General features: G+C 46.4%; 1 protein-coding gene across 4 annotated transcripts in view; it reads left to right on the top strand.

Annotated features, from left to right (window-relative positions):
- Positions 1–21,073, top strand: part of Myh11 (myosin heavy chain 11) — a 96,751-nt gene that overhangs the window by 15,365 nt on the left and 60,313 nt on the right. For all 4 annotated transcript variants that reach the window (XM_034504857.2, XM_076937473.1, XM_034504859.2 and 1 more), the window contains exons 3-4: positions 5,019–5,175; positions 19,560–19,587. In XM_034504857.2, the coding sequence (XP_034360748.1) occupies positions 5,019–5,175; positions 19,560–19,587 (185 nt within the window). The remainder of the gene's footprint in view (positions 1–5,018; positions 5,176–19,559; positions 19,588–21,073) is intronic.

Here is a 21,073-nt window from a genome sequence, read left to right as displayed (position 1 = left end):
CTACCTAGAATCATCCTGTCAAGTGAATCACTTCATAGAAGCTTCTGCCTGTCGTGAAAAATAAAAGCTGTATGGGCTTGACTCAGGAGGCTGGCTGGCTGATATTTTTCCCTGTAATAATAGAATCCTTCCACTGGACTCATCCTAAACAAGAAGCCTTTCAGGAGGTCATGGCAGACCTTTTGCCCTCTGACATCTAGAAGGTTCCTCTTTCGACCACAGGTTCCTTGCAGAGCTGCTTCAGGGTTTAGGGGACACCGAGCGAGCGTGTAGCTCCGATTCCTGGTCTCGGGCCCTCTGGCTCTTTTGTACGTGGCCGTCAGCTGAGACTTCTCTGTCTACTACAGAGGACGTCAGCAGTTAGCTCTGCTCCAGGCGTTGCGCTAGGGTTGGGGTGGAGGTGGCTAGGAGAGGAGAGGGCTCAACTTTGCGTCTATCACATGCCAGGGACTTTCCTGAATAGGAACACGGTGGAATCAGTCACTCTACAGGGCCTTGGAGTATAGAAAGAAAGAGGAGGGCTGCAGGCTATCTCTTGGGAAACCTCATAAATTAGTTCTTACAATCTTATGGCTTCAAAGATCAAGCAGGGCTATCCACTCAGATATTATTTTTGTAAAAGCATATATTGAGGCTGGGCAGGTGGCTCAGTAGAGAAAGTGTTTGATATGCGAGCATGAGGACCTGAGTTTAGATACTCAGAGCCCAAGTAAGAAGCCAGGTGATGGTGTACCTCTGTAACCCTAGCACTGGGTAGAAACAGGTGATTCTAGGACCTCACTGGGTGCCAGCCTAGGCAGCCAGTGAATGCCAGAATCAGTGATATTTGTTCCAAATGATAGTCGAAGATGTTGACCTCTGGCTCCTACAAACATGCATGTATATGTACATACATACTGATTCCCATACACTGCATACATCCCCAAGAGAAAGTCATATGTCTCAGGAGGCAGTAGTCCCTCCCTGTCTTTTGTCTTAGGGACAAATGTGACTTACAGGATTATTTGTACAGGTCTGAGAGTCTAACAAATCTGACATCAGTATCACTCCCTTCCTGCACCCTATGCAGCTCATTCCCTTTGCTCAGCTGTGCCTGCGGCCTTCTGCCTCTCTGTGTCAGCACCTAGTTAGATAGATAGCTGGGGGATGCAGAGTTTTCCCTTTTATTACAGCCTTTACCCTTCCACCCCCTCCCCTTCCCCCTCCCCCTCCCCAGAGAGACTAGCTCACTGTTTGCTCGGAGACAGGAACCTCACTATTTAGCTCAAGTTAATTTCAAACTTGAGGTTCCCAGTGCTGGGAAACACTGTGTTCTCAGCTGCTTTCTTTCCCACCAAGCCCCAGACAATATTTTATACATATATAAATTCAAAACACTCCGCTCCCTTTAAGTGGCAGCTTGGGCTATATTCTGTTGTGCATCTGTTCTCTCTCTCTCTCTCTCTCTCTCTCTCTCTCTCTCTCTCTCTCTCTCTCTCTCTCATCTTAACATGCACTTTTCATAGCACAGCAGAATCTCCTGCTACAGCGATGATCTGCACCAGCAAGCCTACCCTCTACTGACAGGCACTTGAGCCGTCACTGGCTCCCCAGCCACAGCAGAAGTGCATCTTTTATGAGGTGTTGGTCTCCAGCACGAATACTCAGAAAGTGTGGATGCCACAGGCAGCCTTGTAGAGAATGCAGGGTTGCGATTAGTGTTTGGGGGAGAAAGGAAGCTCAGGGCCTGGCCATGTTCACATTTAGTGGGTTATAAGGCAAAGCTGAGATTGCCCCTGGCATGTGCCTTTCACTCAGCTTCTTCCTCATTACTTCCAATTCTTTCTTCCTGAGGCCAAGGCCTTGGGAGCAGCTCCTGCTTGGTGCTCTGGGACTGACCATATAAAGCATAGGGGAACAACCAGGCCTGCTTCCTAATATGGTCAAAAAAGGGAGATCCTACTCCAGCTGGGACCTGCTGGTGGCACTGGGCCTTGAGATGCCTTGCTAGGACAGGAGGAGGGATGTTGGGACATCTGAATTCAGGCATCAGGAGAGGGACTATCCTGGGCATGAGACCCTGGTTTTACTCCAGAGGATTTGCCAGCTGAACAGACTCAGATCTGCCTGAAGCATGGATTAAGTGTGTGCTGTGTGAAAGGAGGAGTAAGCAGGCAGCAAGACAGTACTGTTCTCTCTGGGAAACTGGAGGTGGTTAGGCCTCAAACTCAGAACAAAAGGCTGACTGAGGGGCCTATTTAACATATCTGATACTCTTCTCCCAGCATTAAGAGTCTTCCTGGTTGGCAGTCCCGGCCCTTACCTTAAATTTTCTAGCCCCTGACCTCCACTGCCCTTCCCTGCAGCTACTCTTCCATATATACAATCCAGCTATTTTGGCTCCATGGCCTCTTTGCCTTGTGGTCTCTTGGCTTCTTGTGGTCTCCTGCCTCATCCCTGGCCTGTTAGCTCCTAGTTCTAGTTCCTTTCTCTTCCTCTCTTGTCCCCCTCCCCCTAGACCTTTTCAGTCCAGGCCTTCCAGGTGCCTATGGCTGTGCTCGCCCTCATAGCTACAACAAACCTTCTGCTCAGCCCATGTCTAGGAGCGTCAGGTTCTCTCTCTCTCTCTCTCTCTCTCTGTCTTCCTATTCAGAGGTGGAATCAAGAGGACTTCTTTCTTTTACAGATTTCACTCAGCAAATACTTACTGGATAAGTGTTTTTCCTGTGCTGGGTGCTAGAGACACACTAGTGTAAATTCAGTCTGGGAGGTGGTGTTGAAGCTGAGCCCTGACAGCAGAGATGGAAATGGGTCTGGAAAGACCAGGGAAAGGGGCTCCACGGTCTCATAAAACTGAGGCCATCCAGGCATAATCCGGTTGATACATAACAGGTATGGTGCTAAATAATTCCTGTGCCATCATTTCAGAGCAAAACCATCAGGGAATTGTTAGTATGTCCCTTGGTTTGCAGATTAAGATGACTGAATCTCAAAGAGGTCAAGAGATTTGTTCAGAGATTCCCAGGTAGCAAGGTGAGGGTTCGTATTCAAGTCTCCAGTATTCTTAATTACTGACTGGGTTTGTTAGTACCTACTAAATGTCAAGACTTAGGTTGTGGCAGAAGAGGACAGAACAGGAGCTCAGGTAGTGTGGGTGACTGTAGCTGGCCCTTTCAGGTCAGACAATGACCTGGGAGACACCAGGCAGATCTCCCACCAAGCTGGAGCCTGTCAGGGCTCCTGCTGACCTCGAAAGATGCCTCTTCCTCTGACTGTTCTAGCTGCAGCGATACCTAATTGCCTATAGGTAGCCCACATCCCACTTTCCTGCCTTCTTTTCTGCCTCTAAGCTTTCTCTCTTCTCGTCTGAACTGTCCTCACTGTCCTTTAAGATTTAGCGCCCCAGCAGTCCCTAGGGCTACCCCAACACTCTTCAGGGGTTCTCTTGTTCCCGTTCCTGTTGCTTGATGTGAGTCTCCTCTCACTCTGTCTTCCCCTGGAAGTTCTTGGAGAGGGACAGACACTGGTGGCTTTTCTAGCTTGGGCCTTTGGGGCTCAGTGACCCTAAAAGTCCTTCTCTTCGTCAACCCTGCAGCTGTGAGGAGCAGAGGACATGGTCTTGTTTCACCACCACCATCCCTTTTTTAAAGACAGGATCTCACTTATCCAAGGTTGGCCACATACTTGCTTTGTAGCTGAGGGTGACTTTGAACTCCACATTACCAACTTTTGTTCCCTAACACCTTTGAACGTGCTGTAGTATGTCACCTCCTCTCTACCAGGAGTTAGTTCCCCATGTCACTGTGTTTCAGTGGCATTGCTGGTTTGTGATGTGCGTCTCTCAATTCTCAGCATTTACATTCCTAAATTATTAAATTATGATTAAACTGCTGGGTATGGTGGTGCACACCTTTAATCCCAGCACTTGGACGGCAGAGGCAAGCAGATCTCTGTAAGTTCAAGGCTAGCCTGGTCTACAAAAACAGTTCCAGGACAGTCAGGGCTAAACACAAAAACTCCATCTCAAAACAACCAAAACCAAACCAAACCAAACAAAAAAATTGCTTCTGAGACTTCTTCAATAAGTAATAGCACATTGTTCTTCTTCTATATAAGGTTAGGGCCATCCTGCCATCTATACACCACTCCCTCCAGCTCAGGCTGTTGTGTTACAAATTTCATTGCTGTTTTTGTTACAAATTAAAAACTACATTGTTATTGCTATTATTTTTGGTTTGTGTTGTTTTTTGAGACACAGTTTCTCTGTGTAGCCCTGGCTGTCCTTGAACTCACTCTGTAGACAACCTGGTTCGAACCTGTTTGCCTCTGCCTCCTGAGTGCTGGGATTAAAGTTGTGTGCGACCACTGCTCATTGGTTTTCTTTAAGTAGCATTCTATCTTTTTTAATCAAATAAAAAAATGAGATAAATAAAAACGTAGTTTTGGGAGAGCTGGGGAGATGGCTCAGTTGCTAAGGTGCTTGCTGCTCAAGCATGAGATCTGAGCTGAGTTCCAGCACTGTAGGGGAAAGCTGGGTGCAGTGAGCCACACTCCTGTCATCCTGATGCTGGGGAGCCAGAGAGGATCCTTGGCGTTTATGCTTACCCAGCCTAGTCAAATTGGTGAGTTCCAGATTCAATGAGGGAGCCTCTTTAAATAATAAAGAGTAGGGAATTGGAGAAGATACCCCATGTTTACCCCTGTTCTCCATGTGTCTGTACACACGTGTATGTGTACCCTACATATAAACATGTGCACAGAGACATACAACTTATGTCCCTGAGGCTTAGTGAGGTAGAAGACAGAGGTGGGTTGGGAGCTTAGAAGTGAGTTCAGAACTGGTTAAGTCTCAACCCCAGGTTGCCTGGGACCCCATCTTGCTGTTTTCTTCTTTCACTCTGTGTCCTGAATACAAGGCTCTTTGCTGAGCTGCTGAGGGGCCTTAGTTCCCACACCATGACATGAGGCTGCCAATCATGGGTGTGGGCGTTCCCCCACCCATCCTAAGGTCCAGAACTGAGCCTGGTTCTCTCTTGCAGACCTACTCGGGCCTCTTCTGTGTGGTGGTCAACCCCTACAAGCACCTACCCATCTACTCAGAAAAGATCGTGGACATGTACAAGGGCAAGAAGAGGCATGAGATGCCACCTCATATCTATGCCATCGCCGACACGGCCTACAGAAGCATGCTACAAGGTGAGCCTGCCAGGCCCCCAGAACCACCTCAGGGCTCAGCCTCAGTCCCCACCCCCACCTGCCTGAGTCCCCGTCTGGAATGTGGCGTTTGGCAGGCAATGCCTTGACTAAAAAAGGACAAAAGCGAAAAGAACATCAGTTTGCAGCAAGGAGGGGGCAGGGAACTCAGGGCTTGAGCAAATACGGGCATCGCCCTCTGGCTTCTGCCATCCCCATGGCCGTTCCAGAGCCCTGGCCCAGCCAGCAGCCAGAGAGAAAAAAGCTGGGTATGGCTGTGGATGAGCTGCAGAGACCTGGGTTGCCATCTGCCAGTCTTCATCCCTGGGCTGACGTTCAGATGTCTTTTCCTTCCTAGCCTCAGTTTCCTTGTATGTAAAAGGGGATAACAGCCTCTATGTTGAAGTCCCTGTGAGACTTCTGTGGTGGCTTTTCCCATGGAGGACCTTTGCACACACACTCCAAGTCTAGATGTGGCAGCTTGTGAACCCTTTATCCAAAAATTTTGGGACCAGAGCCATTTTGCAGATTTGGAACTGACCCTCACCCCCCAGATTTAGGAATATTTTCATATACACATGATGAGCATTTGTGGGGCTGAAACTCAAGTCGAAACAATGTTTATGTTTGTTTTATCTCTATTTTTATACAGTTCTTGTTTTTTTTTTTTTTTGGTTTTTTTTTTTTTTTTTTTGGTTTTTTTTTTTTTTTTTTTTTGGTTTTTCGAGACAGGGTTTCTCTGTATAGCCCTGGCTATCCTGGAACCCACTCAGTAGACCAGGCTAGCCTCGAACTCAGAAATCCACCTGCCTCTGCCTCCCAAGTGCTGGGACTAAAGGCGTGTGCCACCACCGCCCGGCTTTTTATACAGTTCTAAGGTAATTTTTGACAATATGTCAAACAATTTTGTTCATGAAGCAACATTTTGTCAAATGGAATTTTCCCATTGTGGTTTTATGTTTCGGCTAAAAACAGTTTCAGATTTTGGATTTTTTGGTTTGGGATTCTCAGCCTATGTGGCTGATATTTTGACTGTGCATTTCTATTGGGACAAAATGGCAGATACATAACAAAATAATAGGGAAAGTATTAATTTAAGAGTTAATTTGAAGTTAGTTTTTATACCTGACTACAGTTGAGTAATTACCATTAAGATGAAGATGTGAATGAAGTATTCTAGAAAGTTCTCATGACTTTTCCCAGCCAGTACCTCTTCAGTGCACATGCCCTGTCTACTAAGGTCACTGCTAATTTCTGTCACCATCAGCTTAGCTTTGAACTTTAGTGAAAGATACACTTACATACTTACTTAGTACTTTCTGGAGGAGCTGCTTCTCCCCAGACCTCCTCAGAAGGAGCATGTCGGTCACAGTATGAATTCTAGGGTAGAGCTGCCTGTGCTCGCAGGTGCCTGGCATGGTCATGCCGTGCTGCGTGACAAGTGCCTAGCGTGGTCATGCCGTGCTGTGTGACAGGTGCCTAGCATGGTCATGCTGTGCTGTGTGACAGGTGCCTAGCGTGGTCATGCCGTGCTGTGTGACAGGTGCCTAGCATGGTCATGCCGTGCTGTGTGACTGAGAATGAGCTCTAAAACATCCTCTATCTCTGCTTTCCTCTGTAAACAGAGATAAACAACTGGGTCTTGACCACTGTGGTGGACCAGGCTTGTAATCCTACCATTGAGGACACAGAAGCAGGCCGAGTGCAAGCTTGAGACTATCCGGGGCTACACAATGAGTTTGAGGTTAGCTGGGGCTACAAAACAAAATCCTGTCTTAAAGTGAATCAGTCAACCAATGCATTCATCAAAACAGAGAGGTCTGTGACCACCTCCTAGGGCTGACATGAGCATTAAATGAACTATTACATCTTACATTTTCAAATCAGTGGCTGGTACTTGATTAACAAAAACCCTTTCTAAGCCTAAGACACTACAGGTCAAACACTCCTAATTCTAAAATCCAAAATCTACAATGATCCAAGATCTGGGATAATTTTATTGCAAATTCTAGGAAATGTAAATTCTAGGCTGTGAAATTTTGTTTATGAGCAAAGTTTTTTTTGTTTGTTTGTTTTTTTTAAAAAACATCCCATGAGTCAAGTGAAATGGTGTGTGAGTAAAATCCCAACACTGGAGAGGCAGAGGCAGGCGGAGCTCTGTGACTTTGAGGCCAGCAGGACCAACATACAGAGCTCCAAGACTGCATAGAAAGATTCTGTTTGCAACAAACACATAAAGTATCATATGAAATGACCTTCAGATGGGCTGGAGAGATGGCTCAGTAGTTAAGAACACTTAACTGCTCTTCCAGAGAACTTGAGTTTAGTTCCCAGCATCCAGATTAGGCAGTTCACAAATTCTTGTAACTCCAGCTTCAAGGAATTCAATACCCTCTTCTGGTCTCATGAACATTTGCTTTGCGCGGACACTCCCCAGGCCCCCATGATTAAAGAAACAAAATCTTTAAAAATTCAGAGACTATCTAGAAGACATATGTGAGACTTGCCTAATCTGAAAATTTTCTCAAATCCAAAGCTATTTGGAATCTGAACACCCTAATCCTAAACCTTCCATATGTAGGACTCTAGGAGTGATCCATGGACAGGAGGACAATAGGGAGCACACTGGTGCAAGTTAACAGCTACGAGGCCACAGTTAACACAAGCAGGTGCAACAGCCAGGTGAAGGCCAGGTAGCACCTCCATAGGGCTGTCAGCTCAAGGGGACATGGGTCTGAGCTGAGGGTTGAGAAGAGCTCTCCTGGTAATCCATTAGGCCAGGAATCAGGTGTGACTACAAGATGGCACCACGATGAAAGCTCCCCAGGCTACCAGTTTGCCAGACTTCAGGTATAATAGGAACTTCGTCTGCCCAGACATGTACCTGCTACTCCCCCAAAGACCAGCATGGAGAGCCCTGCAAGGTGTCAGGATGGTGTTCTCCAAGGTGAGGAAGCCCTGTTAGGTCTTAGAGTTAGAATTCTGCCTGTGATGTATTACTGGAGGAAAGTACATTTGGAAAGCTCAAACACCTCTTTGGTGAAGTGGACAGAGCTCTGGTGTTCGTATCTATCATTTGGCATGCCTTTGGCCGAAAGTGACCCAACAGCTAACTGAGTGGACTGAGAATTACCTTAACCATGTCAGTTTATGATCACATAATAGGAAGCTGCAGGTTAGTGGTCTCAAAGCAGCTCAAATCAAGACTAGTTTAGACAGGTTCAAAATTTTAAATGAGGCATCATTTTTCTCTTGGAATTCTTAAGGCATTGATTGCTTTGCTGCCCTCTGGTTTCCATTTCATTGTGAGATTATTGATCCTCTCTCTGGGATCAGTTTTAATTTCTTTTGTTCTAACCCTTTAAACTCTTCTCCAAGTCTCTGTTCAGCAAGGTAGAACTTTCCTTCAAGTCTATTTTCCCTTGTCCTGGAGACGCCCCTTCTTGTTTTTGTTACGATCTTAGGTATAGGGTCAAGAGGGACACTGAAATGGGTTGTTGGGAGTAAGAAATGTATTTAAAGATATAAATGTATAGACAAACTGGTGACAGCAGTATGCAAGGGCTCTGGGGGAAGTTAAACTTCAGTCTGAGAGAGGCGGGGGAGACAGCATGGCAGGGGCTCTGAAGGTGTACCTTCTTATAGCCTCTGAAGAAGGTTGTGGGGTTTACAACTTGAGCAGGATCTGGGTAAAGAAGATGATGTGTGGCTGTCACACCCTTTTATGTCTTGAGATTGCAAACTTATCTCCCAAGTGAGAGCTCTAGGCATCCAAACTCTGTTAGCTGGAGATTCATACAGTTCCCTCGGTTGGGCACCTATGTTGTGGTCTAGGAAGCTGTCTGGTCTGGATTCTAACATTTGTTGTTGCTGTGGGTTTCTCTTTTTGCCCCCTCCAGGGCTGGGTCTTGTGCATGCTAGCCCAGCACTCTACTACCACTGAGCTGCATCCCAGCTCCATGGGGATGGTTGTTTCCCTATTTCTTACATGTTTCTTCTAGTCACACTTGATTCCTGGCTTCAGGGATTGCCAGGAGAGCTCTTTTCAACTCATAAGCTCAGACTCATGCCCCCTTGATGTGACAGCCCTGTGGAGGGATGTTAGTGGGCATGTGCCACCTGGCCTTCACCTGGCTGTTGCACCTGCTTGTGTTAACTGTGGTCTCGTAGCTGTAAACTTGCACCATTGTGCTCCCTATTGTCCTCCTGTCCATGTTAGCGATTGCTCCTAGCGTCTTATATATGAAAGATTTAGGATTAGAGTGTTCAGATTCCAGCATTGCACCTTTGAGCACATCCCAGCTCCATGAGGATGATTGTTTCCTGCTGCTTATATGGCTTTGCAGGAGTGTTTTCAACCCTTTATCAGAACCCTGGGGGCAGGCAGTATTCACTTAGGAGTTTTAAAATTTAGTCCTAAAACATTATGGTACATGAATCATTATATTACCCTAAACAAAAGCAAAACAGAACTCTAATGTAAAGAGGGCCGACATAAGTGGAGGCATAAGTGTTATTTTTCTCGTGACATGTACCTGCTTTGTTGATCTTGAGAAAACAGCAAACTTTTTCTCCCTGCCCCCGCCCGTGTGTGTGTGTGTGTGTGTGTGTGTGTGTGTGTGTGTGTGTGTATGTGTTGGTGTGTGTGGTGTGTGTGTGTGTGTGGTGTGTGTGTGTGTGTGGTGTGTGTGATGTGTGTGTGTGTGTGTATGTATGTGTGTGGTGTGTGTGTGTGTGTGTATGTGTTGGTGTGTGTGGTGTGTGTGTGTGTGTGGGGTGTGTGTGTGTGTGGTGTGTGTGATGTGTGTGTGTGTGTATGTATGTGTGTGGTGTGTGTGTGTGTGTGTATGTGTTGGTGTGTGTGGTGTGTGTGTGTGTGTGTGTGTGTGTGTGTGGTGTGTGTGATGTGTGTGTGTGTATGTTTGTGTGTGGTGTGTGTGTGTGGTGTGTGTGTGGTGTGTGTGTGGTGTGTGTGTGTGTGGTGTGTGTGTGTGTGTGTGCGCGCGCGTGCGCACGTGTCCCCTAACTACAGGTGCATGACTTGTTGGTCGTTTAACACTAGAGGCTGGCACTACTGTCATCTTCCTTTTAGAGATGGGGAGATCGAGATTTAGAAAAGTGAAGAACCTTCCAAAGATTAGACAGCGTCAGAACTGTTTTGAACTTGGTGCCTGACACCCCTAGGGCCCTTGAATTAACAGTGGCGCTGAGTTATGCTTGGCCCCCAGTCCAGAAAAGGCCTTTTGTCCCTGTGGCTCTTGCTTCTTACCTGAGTGTTGAAGGCTGAACACTTGGGAGCCTAGAGTCAGACTCAGCAAATTTCAGGAAGATCATGAGGAGGGAGCACTAAGCCTTCTGATAAGACCCTGTGGGTTGTCACTAAGGGTCCCTGGGGTGAAGTAGGGGAAGTGTGAAAGGCAGATAAGATTTTGCTCTAACATAAGTGGAGGCTCAGGAAGTGTGTGTCATCACAAGTGCCTTGTTCTCACTTCATCAGCATCAAGAGGACCCTGTCAATGACCAAGAAATCACCCAGCTGGGGCTCTCAGCTCAGCCCTCTTCAAGCATAAGCTAAGTCTGGGCAGTAGGCTGCAAGCAGGTCTCTCTGTTCTGTGGTTGCTATGCTTTAGAGGAAGTGGCTAGTGTCCATCTGACAGCCTTGTCTGTAGATGGAAGGAAAAAAGGACCTGGAGAACCTGACAAGTCTTGTCTTAAAATTGAGAGTGAAACCTGGTGACTTTTCTATTCTCTCTGAGGCCAAAGAGGAAACTGGACCCAAAGGCAAAGAGACTAGCAGAGACCATATGTCTTTGTTGTAATTTGGTTTTGCTTTGTTTTTAAAAGATTTAAAAAAAAAAAACCGTGTATGGGTATTTTGCTAGAGTGTGTATACGTGTACTTTGTGTCCACTGGATTCAGAAGAAGATACCAGATGCCTGGAACTGGAGTTACTATTGTTGTAAAACTCCATGTGGGTGCTAGGGACTAAGCTCAAGTATTTTGCAAGAGAAGCCAGTGCTCTTAACCACTGAGTCCTCTCTCTAGCCCCATTTTTGTTTTTGAGACATGGTATCACTATAAGTCTCTCATGGCAATCTTCTGGTCTCAGTCTCCTGCTGGAATTACAGCACACTTTGGGGCCTTTAGGTCTTAATCTGTCCAGGTGACTACAACAAAATGCCTTTATAAACAACAGAAATTTACTTCCTGCAGCTCTGGAAGCTGGAAGCCCAGACAAAGGAATTTACAGGCTTGTATTCTGGCAAGAACCCATTTCCTGTTTAGTCTGGTAAAGGCACATCCATTTCCTGTTCAAGGATGGTGCCCCTGCTGCTGTGTCCAAGGGGAAATAATATCCCTTGGTCTTTTTCTGTAAGGACACCAATCCTACTGGTGACTTATCACCCGCTAAGAGCCCCACCTTGCCAAAGGGAGAGAAATCAAGGGTGGACATTTGGAGGGAGACACAAACGCTCAGGCCATGGCACCTTCTAATTAGAAGGCGGTTGAGCGTGGCTCTGTACTCTATCCTCCTGATTCAGTCTTTGTTGCCCATCAACACTTCTCTGGGTTATTGGTTTCATTCAGTCTTCATTCCTTCACTCACTCATGCATGCGTTCATGACAGAGTTACACTATGTAGTCCAGAATGCCCTGGAATGTGAAGCCCCCCTGCCCTAGCCTCTCGGTGGCTAGAATTACAGGCATATATGTCTACATCTGGCCCCGGATCCTTGTTTTCAGTGGTGAAGATAGAGGACTCAGAGATCAGTCGGTAAAGTGGGGATCTGAGTTTGATCCCTGGAAATTTCACACAGTGTGAAAAACCTGAGTGTGGCAGTGCCTGCTTGTAATTCCAGAACTGAAGAGATGGAAATGGGAGGATTCTTGCCAGCCTAGCCTGCCCGATCAGTGAGCTCGTGAGAGCTTGTGAGACTCCCTGAGAGAGGCAGTACCTGAGGTTAACCTCTGATCTCCACATGAATTTACACGTGTATACATATAAGCACATACCACTATGCTACTGACAGTTAATACCCACAGCTCTGAGCTGTGTCATGGGGAACTTCAAGCCTTTCTCAGTCTAGTCTCAAGGAGTGGCTTTTGTGCGCTTGAAAAGTCAGGGTTTTGATCTGGTTTTGTTTTGTTTTGTTTTGTTTTGTTTCTGGCAAAGAAAGAGCTGTGGCAGGCATAAAGGCTGCTCAGGATGGGGAGATGAGAAATAGTGTCAGGCTGTTTGACTCAAAGTTAGCAACCTACAAATCTCCAGGACAGGACTCAGGACATACCTCTACTTCCAGGAGGGTATGGAGCTCTGCTCAGCTCTGCCTGGTCTGGACTGAGTAGTGGGATGGGATACAGTGTATATGGTTAACTGAGTCTCTAGGCATGGCTTCTCCTCACCTATCTAGCTCAGCTTCCATAAACAAATCACCATAAATTGGTGATTCACTCCACCTTTCCTTTCCCATCTCTAGCCAACTTTGGTCTATTGAGACAGGATCTCACTATAATTCAGGCCGACACTGAATGCCATATGTAGTTTAGGGAAGCCTCCTGGATGAGTTAGAGGTGACAAAGCACTGCTAGCTGGAGGCTGGGAAATGTAGTGTTTAGCTAAACTGTTTTGTGTTCTTGGCAGGTCATGCTCCCAGCCACCTGCCAGAGGATTCGAGAATGAAAGACACATACAGGCCAATAAATTTTAAATGCCTTGACTAGCCCAAAGGCTGGGCAGTTCTAATCCTTCCTACTGCCAGCAAACACTGCCCTCTGGTACTTTTGAGTTCACATCTTTTCAAATCTATATTTCACCTCTGCTAACCCAAACACAATTGGGGAAGTGGTCTGTGTGACCACTTTCCCTGATTCTCATGTGTCAGCGGGCCTTTAGGTCTGGTCTTCTTCCCCATCATGGAGACCTCACCTTTCTTGTCTCCCAGTTCCTAACCTGAGCAAATCTCCAAGTCCCACCTCAGTCTGCCTGCCTAGCCATTGACCATTCACTCTTTATTGATAGATCAAAAGCCAATTGGGGACAAGGACCTTTGGTGTTTGAAGATGCAGATTCCTAATTTTGGGGGCCAGATTAATTCAAAGCATTAGAACCAATCCCCAACAGGGAAGTACAACACCAGGGAGGCAGCAAGATCAGATTCTGAGAAGGATCTGTGTCTTTCAGATGGCATATTCTAGCTACAGCCTCATGTGGATGAAGGGGCTGCCTCACTCTTTGGGGTTTCTTGGGTATGGGTATGTGTCTGATTTGTGAGAGTAGAGCCTTCATGAACCCTTAGTGACTAGATTTCCCCATATAAGGTGGGGATGTGAATGTTGGACCCAAGTGAAAATTGTAGTTAAAAAAACAAAAACAAAAACAAAACCCTCACAATCTTTTGTGTCCATGAGTTCTTACAGGGACAGGAGGCAGTCAAAAATCTTAAAATATTGAGTAAATACTGAATTCTGTGTGGGTGAAGTAGGCTTGCCCAGCAGAGTAGCTTTGGGGTGCCCATTCTGGTTTTTCATGCAGGAAGCATGAAAAGTGTGTCTTCCCAGCTGATTGTCTCAGCAGGGTTGATTGAGGGCCTAACCAAATGCTATAGCCCTGCTACACACAGTCTAGCTCAGGGACATTAATCAAGAAGCCCCACAGTGTAGGGAAGGGAGGTCTAAAAGTTGAAGGCTGCTAACCTGGGGTCTGTCTCCCAGGCTAGGAGACCATGAACATGAGATGGGAGAGCTTCATGGGGCTGAAGGCAGAGGATGGGGAAAGAAAGAGCTAGCCAGAGAGGCCACCAGAGTTCCCAGTTCCTGGTGTCTCTCAATGGTCCAGTTCTAAGGGTTAGAAGATGCTCCCTTGGGCCCAGTGCCTATAACTGACATGACTCTGCCAGAGAGAAGGGAGACTGGAAGACAAGAGGGCCCAGGCCCACAGGGATCCAGAGTAGAGTCAGGGCTACAGAGCTTGGGTGGAATCCATCTCTTTGTGTCTCCGTGTCTTTGTTGTCTATTCCAGGTTGTATGAGGATCACTCTGAGCCATGCCTGAGATTTAGCTGACATCTGCTCGGGTGTCAGAGGAGGATCCAGGATTGACAACTTTGCACTAGCCTCACACAGTGTATAGAACCTTCTGGAAGCTAACTTCTTGGAGGATATAAAGTAGGAAGTCATTTGCTTTGGACTTGGGATCCTCCCTGTCCCTGCCCCCGCTCTCTCGTTATCTACAGCTGGCTGGTACAAGAAGAAAGAGAGGCGTGGAGTCTGGGATGCATTCCCAGCTCCACTTTCCTTTCTCCTTTTATGGGTAGCCTGCAGGCCTCAGACTCAGCAGCCAGCTAGCAAGAACTCCAGCAGGGATCAACCGAAATAGCCAGCCCATGAGACTCTGAGATGCTGGGCACTTCCAGGGAGTCTTTGTCTGCTGTGCTTCAGTGTGACCCCAGGCCCATTATCCCACCCCTCAAGCACATCACAAGACCCAAATTGCCAAAGACAAGTCCCGAAGCCAGGTAGGAAAGGTAGACAGGGGCAGATTAGAGGTGGGATGAGGTCCCAGGACCCAAGCTAGAAGCTGAGTCACACTAAGGCTGCCATTATCCATAGGTATACAAGGTACATTCTTTCTGCCTTTGAGCTGCTTTTGTCAGCTTGGGAATCCTCTGCCCTCTGCCACCCCTCCTGCACTACTATATGTTCTTGACATAGTTCATTACAGACACAGCATAAAAGGCTTCTTGTTACTCTACGAAGCCTGGGAAGCCACAGAGGTATACTGGGGCCAGTGCACTGGTGCATGTCCTGGTTACAAGTGTGGCTACAGCCCTCAGCCATTTTCTTGCCCATTTGACTTCTGTCTTAGTGTTCTATTGCTGTGAAGAGAGAGCATGCCAAGGCGACTCTTATAAAACAAGGCATTTGGGGCTGGAGAGATGGAACAGTTAAAAGCACTGACCTCTCTTCCAGAGGACCCAGCACCTGGGTTAAATCCTAGCACCCACATGGCAGCTCACAACTGTCTGTAACTCTGAGATCTGACACCCTCACACATACATAAGGCAAAACACCAATGGACATAAAATAATATAAAATAATTTTTAAAAATAAAGTAAAGCATTTGGCGGGGGGCCTGGCTTACAGTTTCAGAGGGTTAGTTCATGATCATCATGGTGGGAGGTATCAGGCATGACACTGGAGTAGTAGCTGAGAGCTTTACATCCTGATCTGCAGTCAGAGAAAGGCACTCAGGAAAACCTCAAATCCCATCCATTGTGACACCCCTCCTCCAACAAGGCTAGATCACCTTCAGTGAGGCCACGCCCACTCCCAAATGCCTCACTTCCTAATCCTTCTCAAACAGTTCTACTAACTGGGGACTAAGCATTCAAATATATAAGCCCATGGAGGCCATTTTCCTTCAAACCACCACAACTCCCACACTCTGCCATTAGTGACATAGAAGCAAGAAATAGTGACTCTTGTTGGCTCATGTTTCCAGGGCCTACCACAGCAGAGCTTACCTATGATGGTACTTGTGTGGTAGCAGTGCCTGAAATCCCAGCTCCCAGGAGGAAAAGCAGGATGATTATGAATTTGAGGTCAGGGCTATATAATTGTTTAACAAACAAACAAAAAAAAGGAAGTACAAAATTGTATTTTTAAAAATGTCTCCATCTATCTATCTATCTATCTATCTATCTATCTATCTATCTCCTATCTTATCTATTGCCTATCATCTATCTATCTATTGTATGAGTATTCTGTTGCGTGTACACAGCTGTCACAGTAGATACCAGCACTTTTTCCTTTTCATGGCTGAATAGTATCTCACTGAATGGGCATACAGCATTTTTAAATGTATTCATCAGTTGATGGACATTTCTTTTCCTTCTTTGAGGTGAATGTGAATACAATGTTGCACAGTCCTTTGTGTATGGTTTTTTTTTTTTTTACCAACTTGTAAAAGCAAACAAAAACAACGCTGCATGTTATATACTTTCTTCCAAAAATATATTGAAAAACTAACAAGTTAAATGATGGTTATGGGGAGGTTAGTTGCTACAATACAGAGAACCTTTGGTCTAAGGGAGCCAGGGAGAACACAAAGCCTTTATAGATGTAGGGGAAGACATGCCTTTCTCAATATTCTTTCTTCAGTCTTCAGGCAAGATGCGTTCATGGAAGTACAAATCTCCCAAGAATCTCCCCTAGAGTTAGACAATGTGCAACTTGTACCACTATCCAGAGCAGCACTACAGGCAAGGTGTGCAGTAGATGTGCCCCTGTCTCAGCCATAGAGATGTGTGGAGTCAGAGACAGTGTCACCAAGGCATTGGCACTCAGATAATATAACAAGAACTCAAAGAAAAACGTGTCTGTGAAAGTCCACAAGCAGTACAATTTACAATCAGCCTAATTCAGCAACAACCCAAATGTCCACCAATGGATAAATAAAATGTGGTCCATTATATACAATGGAATATTACTTGGCTGTGAACAGGAATAAAGTAGTAATGCATACTACAATTCAGATAACCCTCCCAAATATGATACATATGCTGTGTGTCTCTACCTGTGTAAAATACCCAGGGTGGGTAAACATGTGCACACAGATACAGATGGGGCACACAGTTGCCAAGGGTTAGTGGGAATGGCTGGTGGACAAGGATGGCCTAATGGGTATAGGGTTTTATTTGTGAATGACAGAATATTCTGGAACTAGATAGAGATGGTGCTTATGTGATGTGAGTATCCTAAGTGAGCTGGCTCATGTGATGTTAATTTCACAGCCACGAATAACAGAAGGATCTGAAAAGACAAAGGAGATGTGTGCTGGGGCAGAAGGCCTTGTTCTAAAAAAAAAAAAAACCTTATAAGTTACATGTATTGGTTTTGCATGTGCACACATGTGGAGGGCAAAGTACAGTTTGTGGGAGTCAGTTCTCTCCTTCCTCCACGTGGATCCCAAGGTTACTTAGATCTTCAGGTTGATCACATGACCTTTTATCCACAAAGCCTGGCTCATCCCCCCAGGCTCTCTCTAAGACTGGGCTCAGTGAGGAAACAGAAAGTCCCAGCCATGGAAAGTTTAGGCGAACTCCCTGGGGTCAGGTTGACAGCTGACCCAGAGGAGCAGTTCTTTTGCCCAGAGTTGTGCTTCCCACGCTTGTGTTTCTGATGGGAACATCCTGGGCCAGGAAGCTGCCAATGGCCCTCAGCACAGAGCCTGCTCCTCCTCCTGGGAGGCCTGGGAGCCTCTGACCCTATAAATCTCTGCTGCTCAGGGACCAGCTCTTGCCAGGTTGCTGAGAAAGCCTGGCTCCCTCCTCAGGTCAGATGGAAGAACAGAGCCCACGATCTGCCAGTGTCCAAACCTTCCCTTAAAATAATGGAGGCCAAGGTTGGGGATACAGCTCAGAGAGCAAAGTGCCTGCCTAGCGGGCATGAAGCCTCCATCCCCAGTGCTTCATAAATGGTGAGTGCTGGAGACCTGGAGTCATAGATCTGAGAAGGAAGAGGCCAAAGGGATCAGACAGTCAGAGTCATCCTAGCCTATATACTGAGTTTGAGATTAACCTGGGCTATGTGAGACCCTGTCAGGGCCTCAGGCTGCAGAGACAGTTTTGCTGCCCGGGTTCTAGTCACAGGACACTTGTTCCTCCAGCCCTCACCTCCATCAGTTAGTGTGTATTGGGGCTGCTTCTCTTTCTTTGTTTCTTCCTTTCTTTCTTCCTTCCTCTCTTTCTTTCTTTTCTTTCTTCCTTTCATCCAAGATAGAGTCTTACTATGTAGCCCTGGCTACTTACTGTGTAGCCAAGGATGACCTTGAAATCCTGATTTTCCGATTCCATTATCTACCTATCCACCCTCCTGACTGTCTTCTGATCTGTCCATCTATCCTATAATTTATTAAAAACAGATAACGGTGCTCCAAAACATGTGCTGGGTACTGGAGGTACAGCATTCTGTGGTAAACTGAGGCTGAAGGTATGGAACTAAGAATAGATGGTGCCACCTCTGGCATCAGGTGTGGCACTCAGACATCTCTGCTCTTGGCTGGTGGAATGTTGGTCACTGTTCCTATGTTCCTCAGAGGTTCCTGATTGGCCCTCTAGGGAACTTTCTGAGTAGAAAGCTGTCAACAATGCCTGCTTGATCTTTGATATCATGTATGGGGTGGGGGGGAGTAATGTCTCTGGTACCATCAGGCACTGAACTGTCACCTTCCAGAGAGAAAGAGCCTCACCCGGAGCTTGCAGATTGTGGAGACAGTGGCATGGGTCCAAGGAGACTGACACCAAGGGTCTGGAGGGAAGCAAGCAAGCGAGGCCTCTGTGCTATCTATCTCTGACTAAGTAGAAATTCTAAGTCAGACGACCAGTCAACCGAGCTCTGGGTATATGCTTAACTCTTCCCTGGGAACAAAAGGAACCACCCCAAGGCTTCTGTTGCAGTTAGGGTGATTATTGCTGTGACAAAACACCATAACCAAAACAACTTGGGGAGGAAAGGGTTTATTTGCTTACACTTTTGTGTCACTGAAGAATGTCAGGGCAGAAACTCTTAACAGGGCAGGATCCTGGAGGTAGGAGCTGGTGCAGAGGCTATGGAGGGTGCTGCTTACTTGCTTTCTCTCCACAGCTTGCTCAGCCTGTTTATAGAGCCCAGGATCACTAGCTCAGGGATGGCCCCACCCACAATGGGCTGGGCTTCCCCACATCATTAATTAAGAAAATGTTTTTACAGCCGGATGTTATGGAAATATTTTGTAAATTGAGGCTCCTTCCTTTCAGATGACTGTAGTTTGTGTCAAGTTGACATACTATATCTAGCCCAGCTTTCTAGAATGATAATAGTGACATAGGGACAGATCTAAAGAAATTGCTCTCCCTAGAAGAGAACTGAGTGCTGATCACAACCTGAGACTGTTCTCTATACCACATCACAGCTGATGGAGCTGATACAGCAGGCTAGAGCACTTACTCCAGGCCTCGGAGCAGAGAGACCTATAGCCACAAGGGTACCTGGTCAGCTCGCACCTCAAATGTGCCCAGTCTATAACCTAATCAGGATGGGTGAGGCTCTGGGGGCCTCTGAGAGCTGGTGTGGCTGGAGGCCTGCACCCCTCCCCCCGAGTGCATCATGCTCACGACTCTTTCAAGAGACACCTCAGGGACTGCAGTTGTCCTTGTGGGTTTACTTTGGCCTCCTGTGTCCTGGGTATCCAGTACAGCTGGCCCCTGGCCACTTCCAGTCTGGCCAACATGTGGGAACTTGAGAATACAGCCTGGCTTGAGCCAGGTCCAGAACCTGGGATTCAGGGCTCACTTTAATTCACTCTCTGTTGTTTTTTTTTGTTTGTTTTTTTTTTTCCTCTGTTTGCAGATCGGGAAGATCAGTCCATTCTCTGCACGTAAGTGATGCTATTTTTCTTTTGTTGTTAACCTCCTTTTACTGAAGCCAAAGATCTCCAGGATAGGGTCTTTGATATGTCCACAGTTGTAATTGCCTAGCCTTGTCCCTGGGACAGGGTCCATGTGATGGAAACCAGCACACTCGAATCCTTAAGGATGCTGGCACTGTTCTATTTTTTGATTACCTTTTTAAAATTTACCATGCAAGTGTGTGTGATGGTTTGTGTATGCTCAGCCCAGGGAGTGGCACTGTTAGGAGGTGTGGCCTTGTTGGAGTAGGTGTGTCCCAGTGGGTGTGGGCTTTAAGACTAGCTACCTAGAAGTCAGTCTTCTCTTAGAGGCCTGCAGATAAAGATGTAGAACTCTCAGTTCCTCCTGCACGATGCCTGTCTGCATGCTGCCATGTTTCTGCCTTGATGATACTGGACCGACTCTCTGAACCTGTAAGCCAGCCCCAATTAAAGTTGTCTTATAAGATTGCCTTGGTCATGGTGTCTGTTCACAGCAGTGAAGCCGTAACTAAGACGGTGTGTGAGGATAGGTAAGTGCCATGGTGCATGTAGAGGTCAGAGGTCAGAGAACAACCTGCAGTAGTCATCTATCTCCAACCACGTGGGTCCTGGGATCAAATGCAAGTATTGGGATTGGTAGCAGGTTCCTTTACCTGCTGAGCCCAGCTCACCAGCACTGGGACACAGTGTCTGCCATAACTAACTGGAAGCAGTTGTGCTCCTGATTTCAGAGAGTTTGGTTCATAGCCACTCAACACCAAGTGCCAGGGCAGAATATCATGGTGGTTGGAGGATATGGTAGGTTCTTCACTTCTTCTTTTTTTTTTTTTTTTAATTTTTTTCTTTAATATTTATTTATTTATTTATTTAATGTATATGAGTACACTGTTGCTGTCTTCAGACACACTAGAAGAGGTCATCAGATCCCATACAGATGGTTGTGAGCCACCATGTGGTTGCTGGGAATTGAACTCAGGACCTTTGGAAGAGCAGTCGGTGCTCTTAACCACTGAGCCATCACTCCAGCCCGGTTCTTCACTTCTTTTATTTACTTTTTTACATTTACTTGTGTGTGTGTGTGTGTGTGAGAGAGAGAGAGAGAGAGAGAGAGAGAGAGAGAGAGAGAGAGAGAGACTAAGAACGGAGGATTCTTCATCTCAGGGATGGAGAAGTAGGAAGCTTAAGCTATAAGATTGATAAACATGTTCAACAAGGGGCACAGGGACCCTTGTTTGTATTTTGTACATAAAGTTTTATTGAAACACATCTGCAACCTAGTTGTTAACACACCAGCTTCCACACTAGAGTGGCCATGCCGAGTAGGTATGAAAAGACTCCACGGCCCACTTGCTTTTCTTTTTACTGTAATAAAACATTATGACCAAAAGCAACACAGGAGGTTATTTAGTTTATATCATAGTCCATCAACAAAGAAAGTCAGGGCAGGAACCCAAGACAGGAACTGAAGCAGGCA

The sequence above is a fragment of the Arvicanthis niloticus genome, chromosome 6, assembly GCF_011762505.2.
Source record: "Arvicanthis niloticus isolate mArvNil1 chromosome 6, mArvNil1.pat.X, whole genome shotgun sequence".
NCBI classification, from domain to species: domain Eukaryota; kingdom Metazoa; phylum Chordata; class Mammalia; order Rodentia; family Muridae; genus Arvicanthis; species Arvicanthis niloticus.
This window is presented reverse-complemented; position numbering and strand designations above follow the sequence as displayed.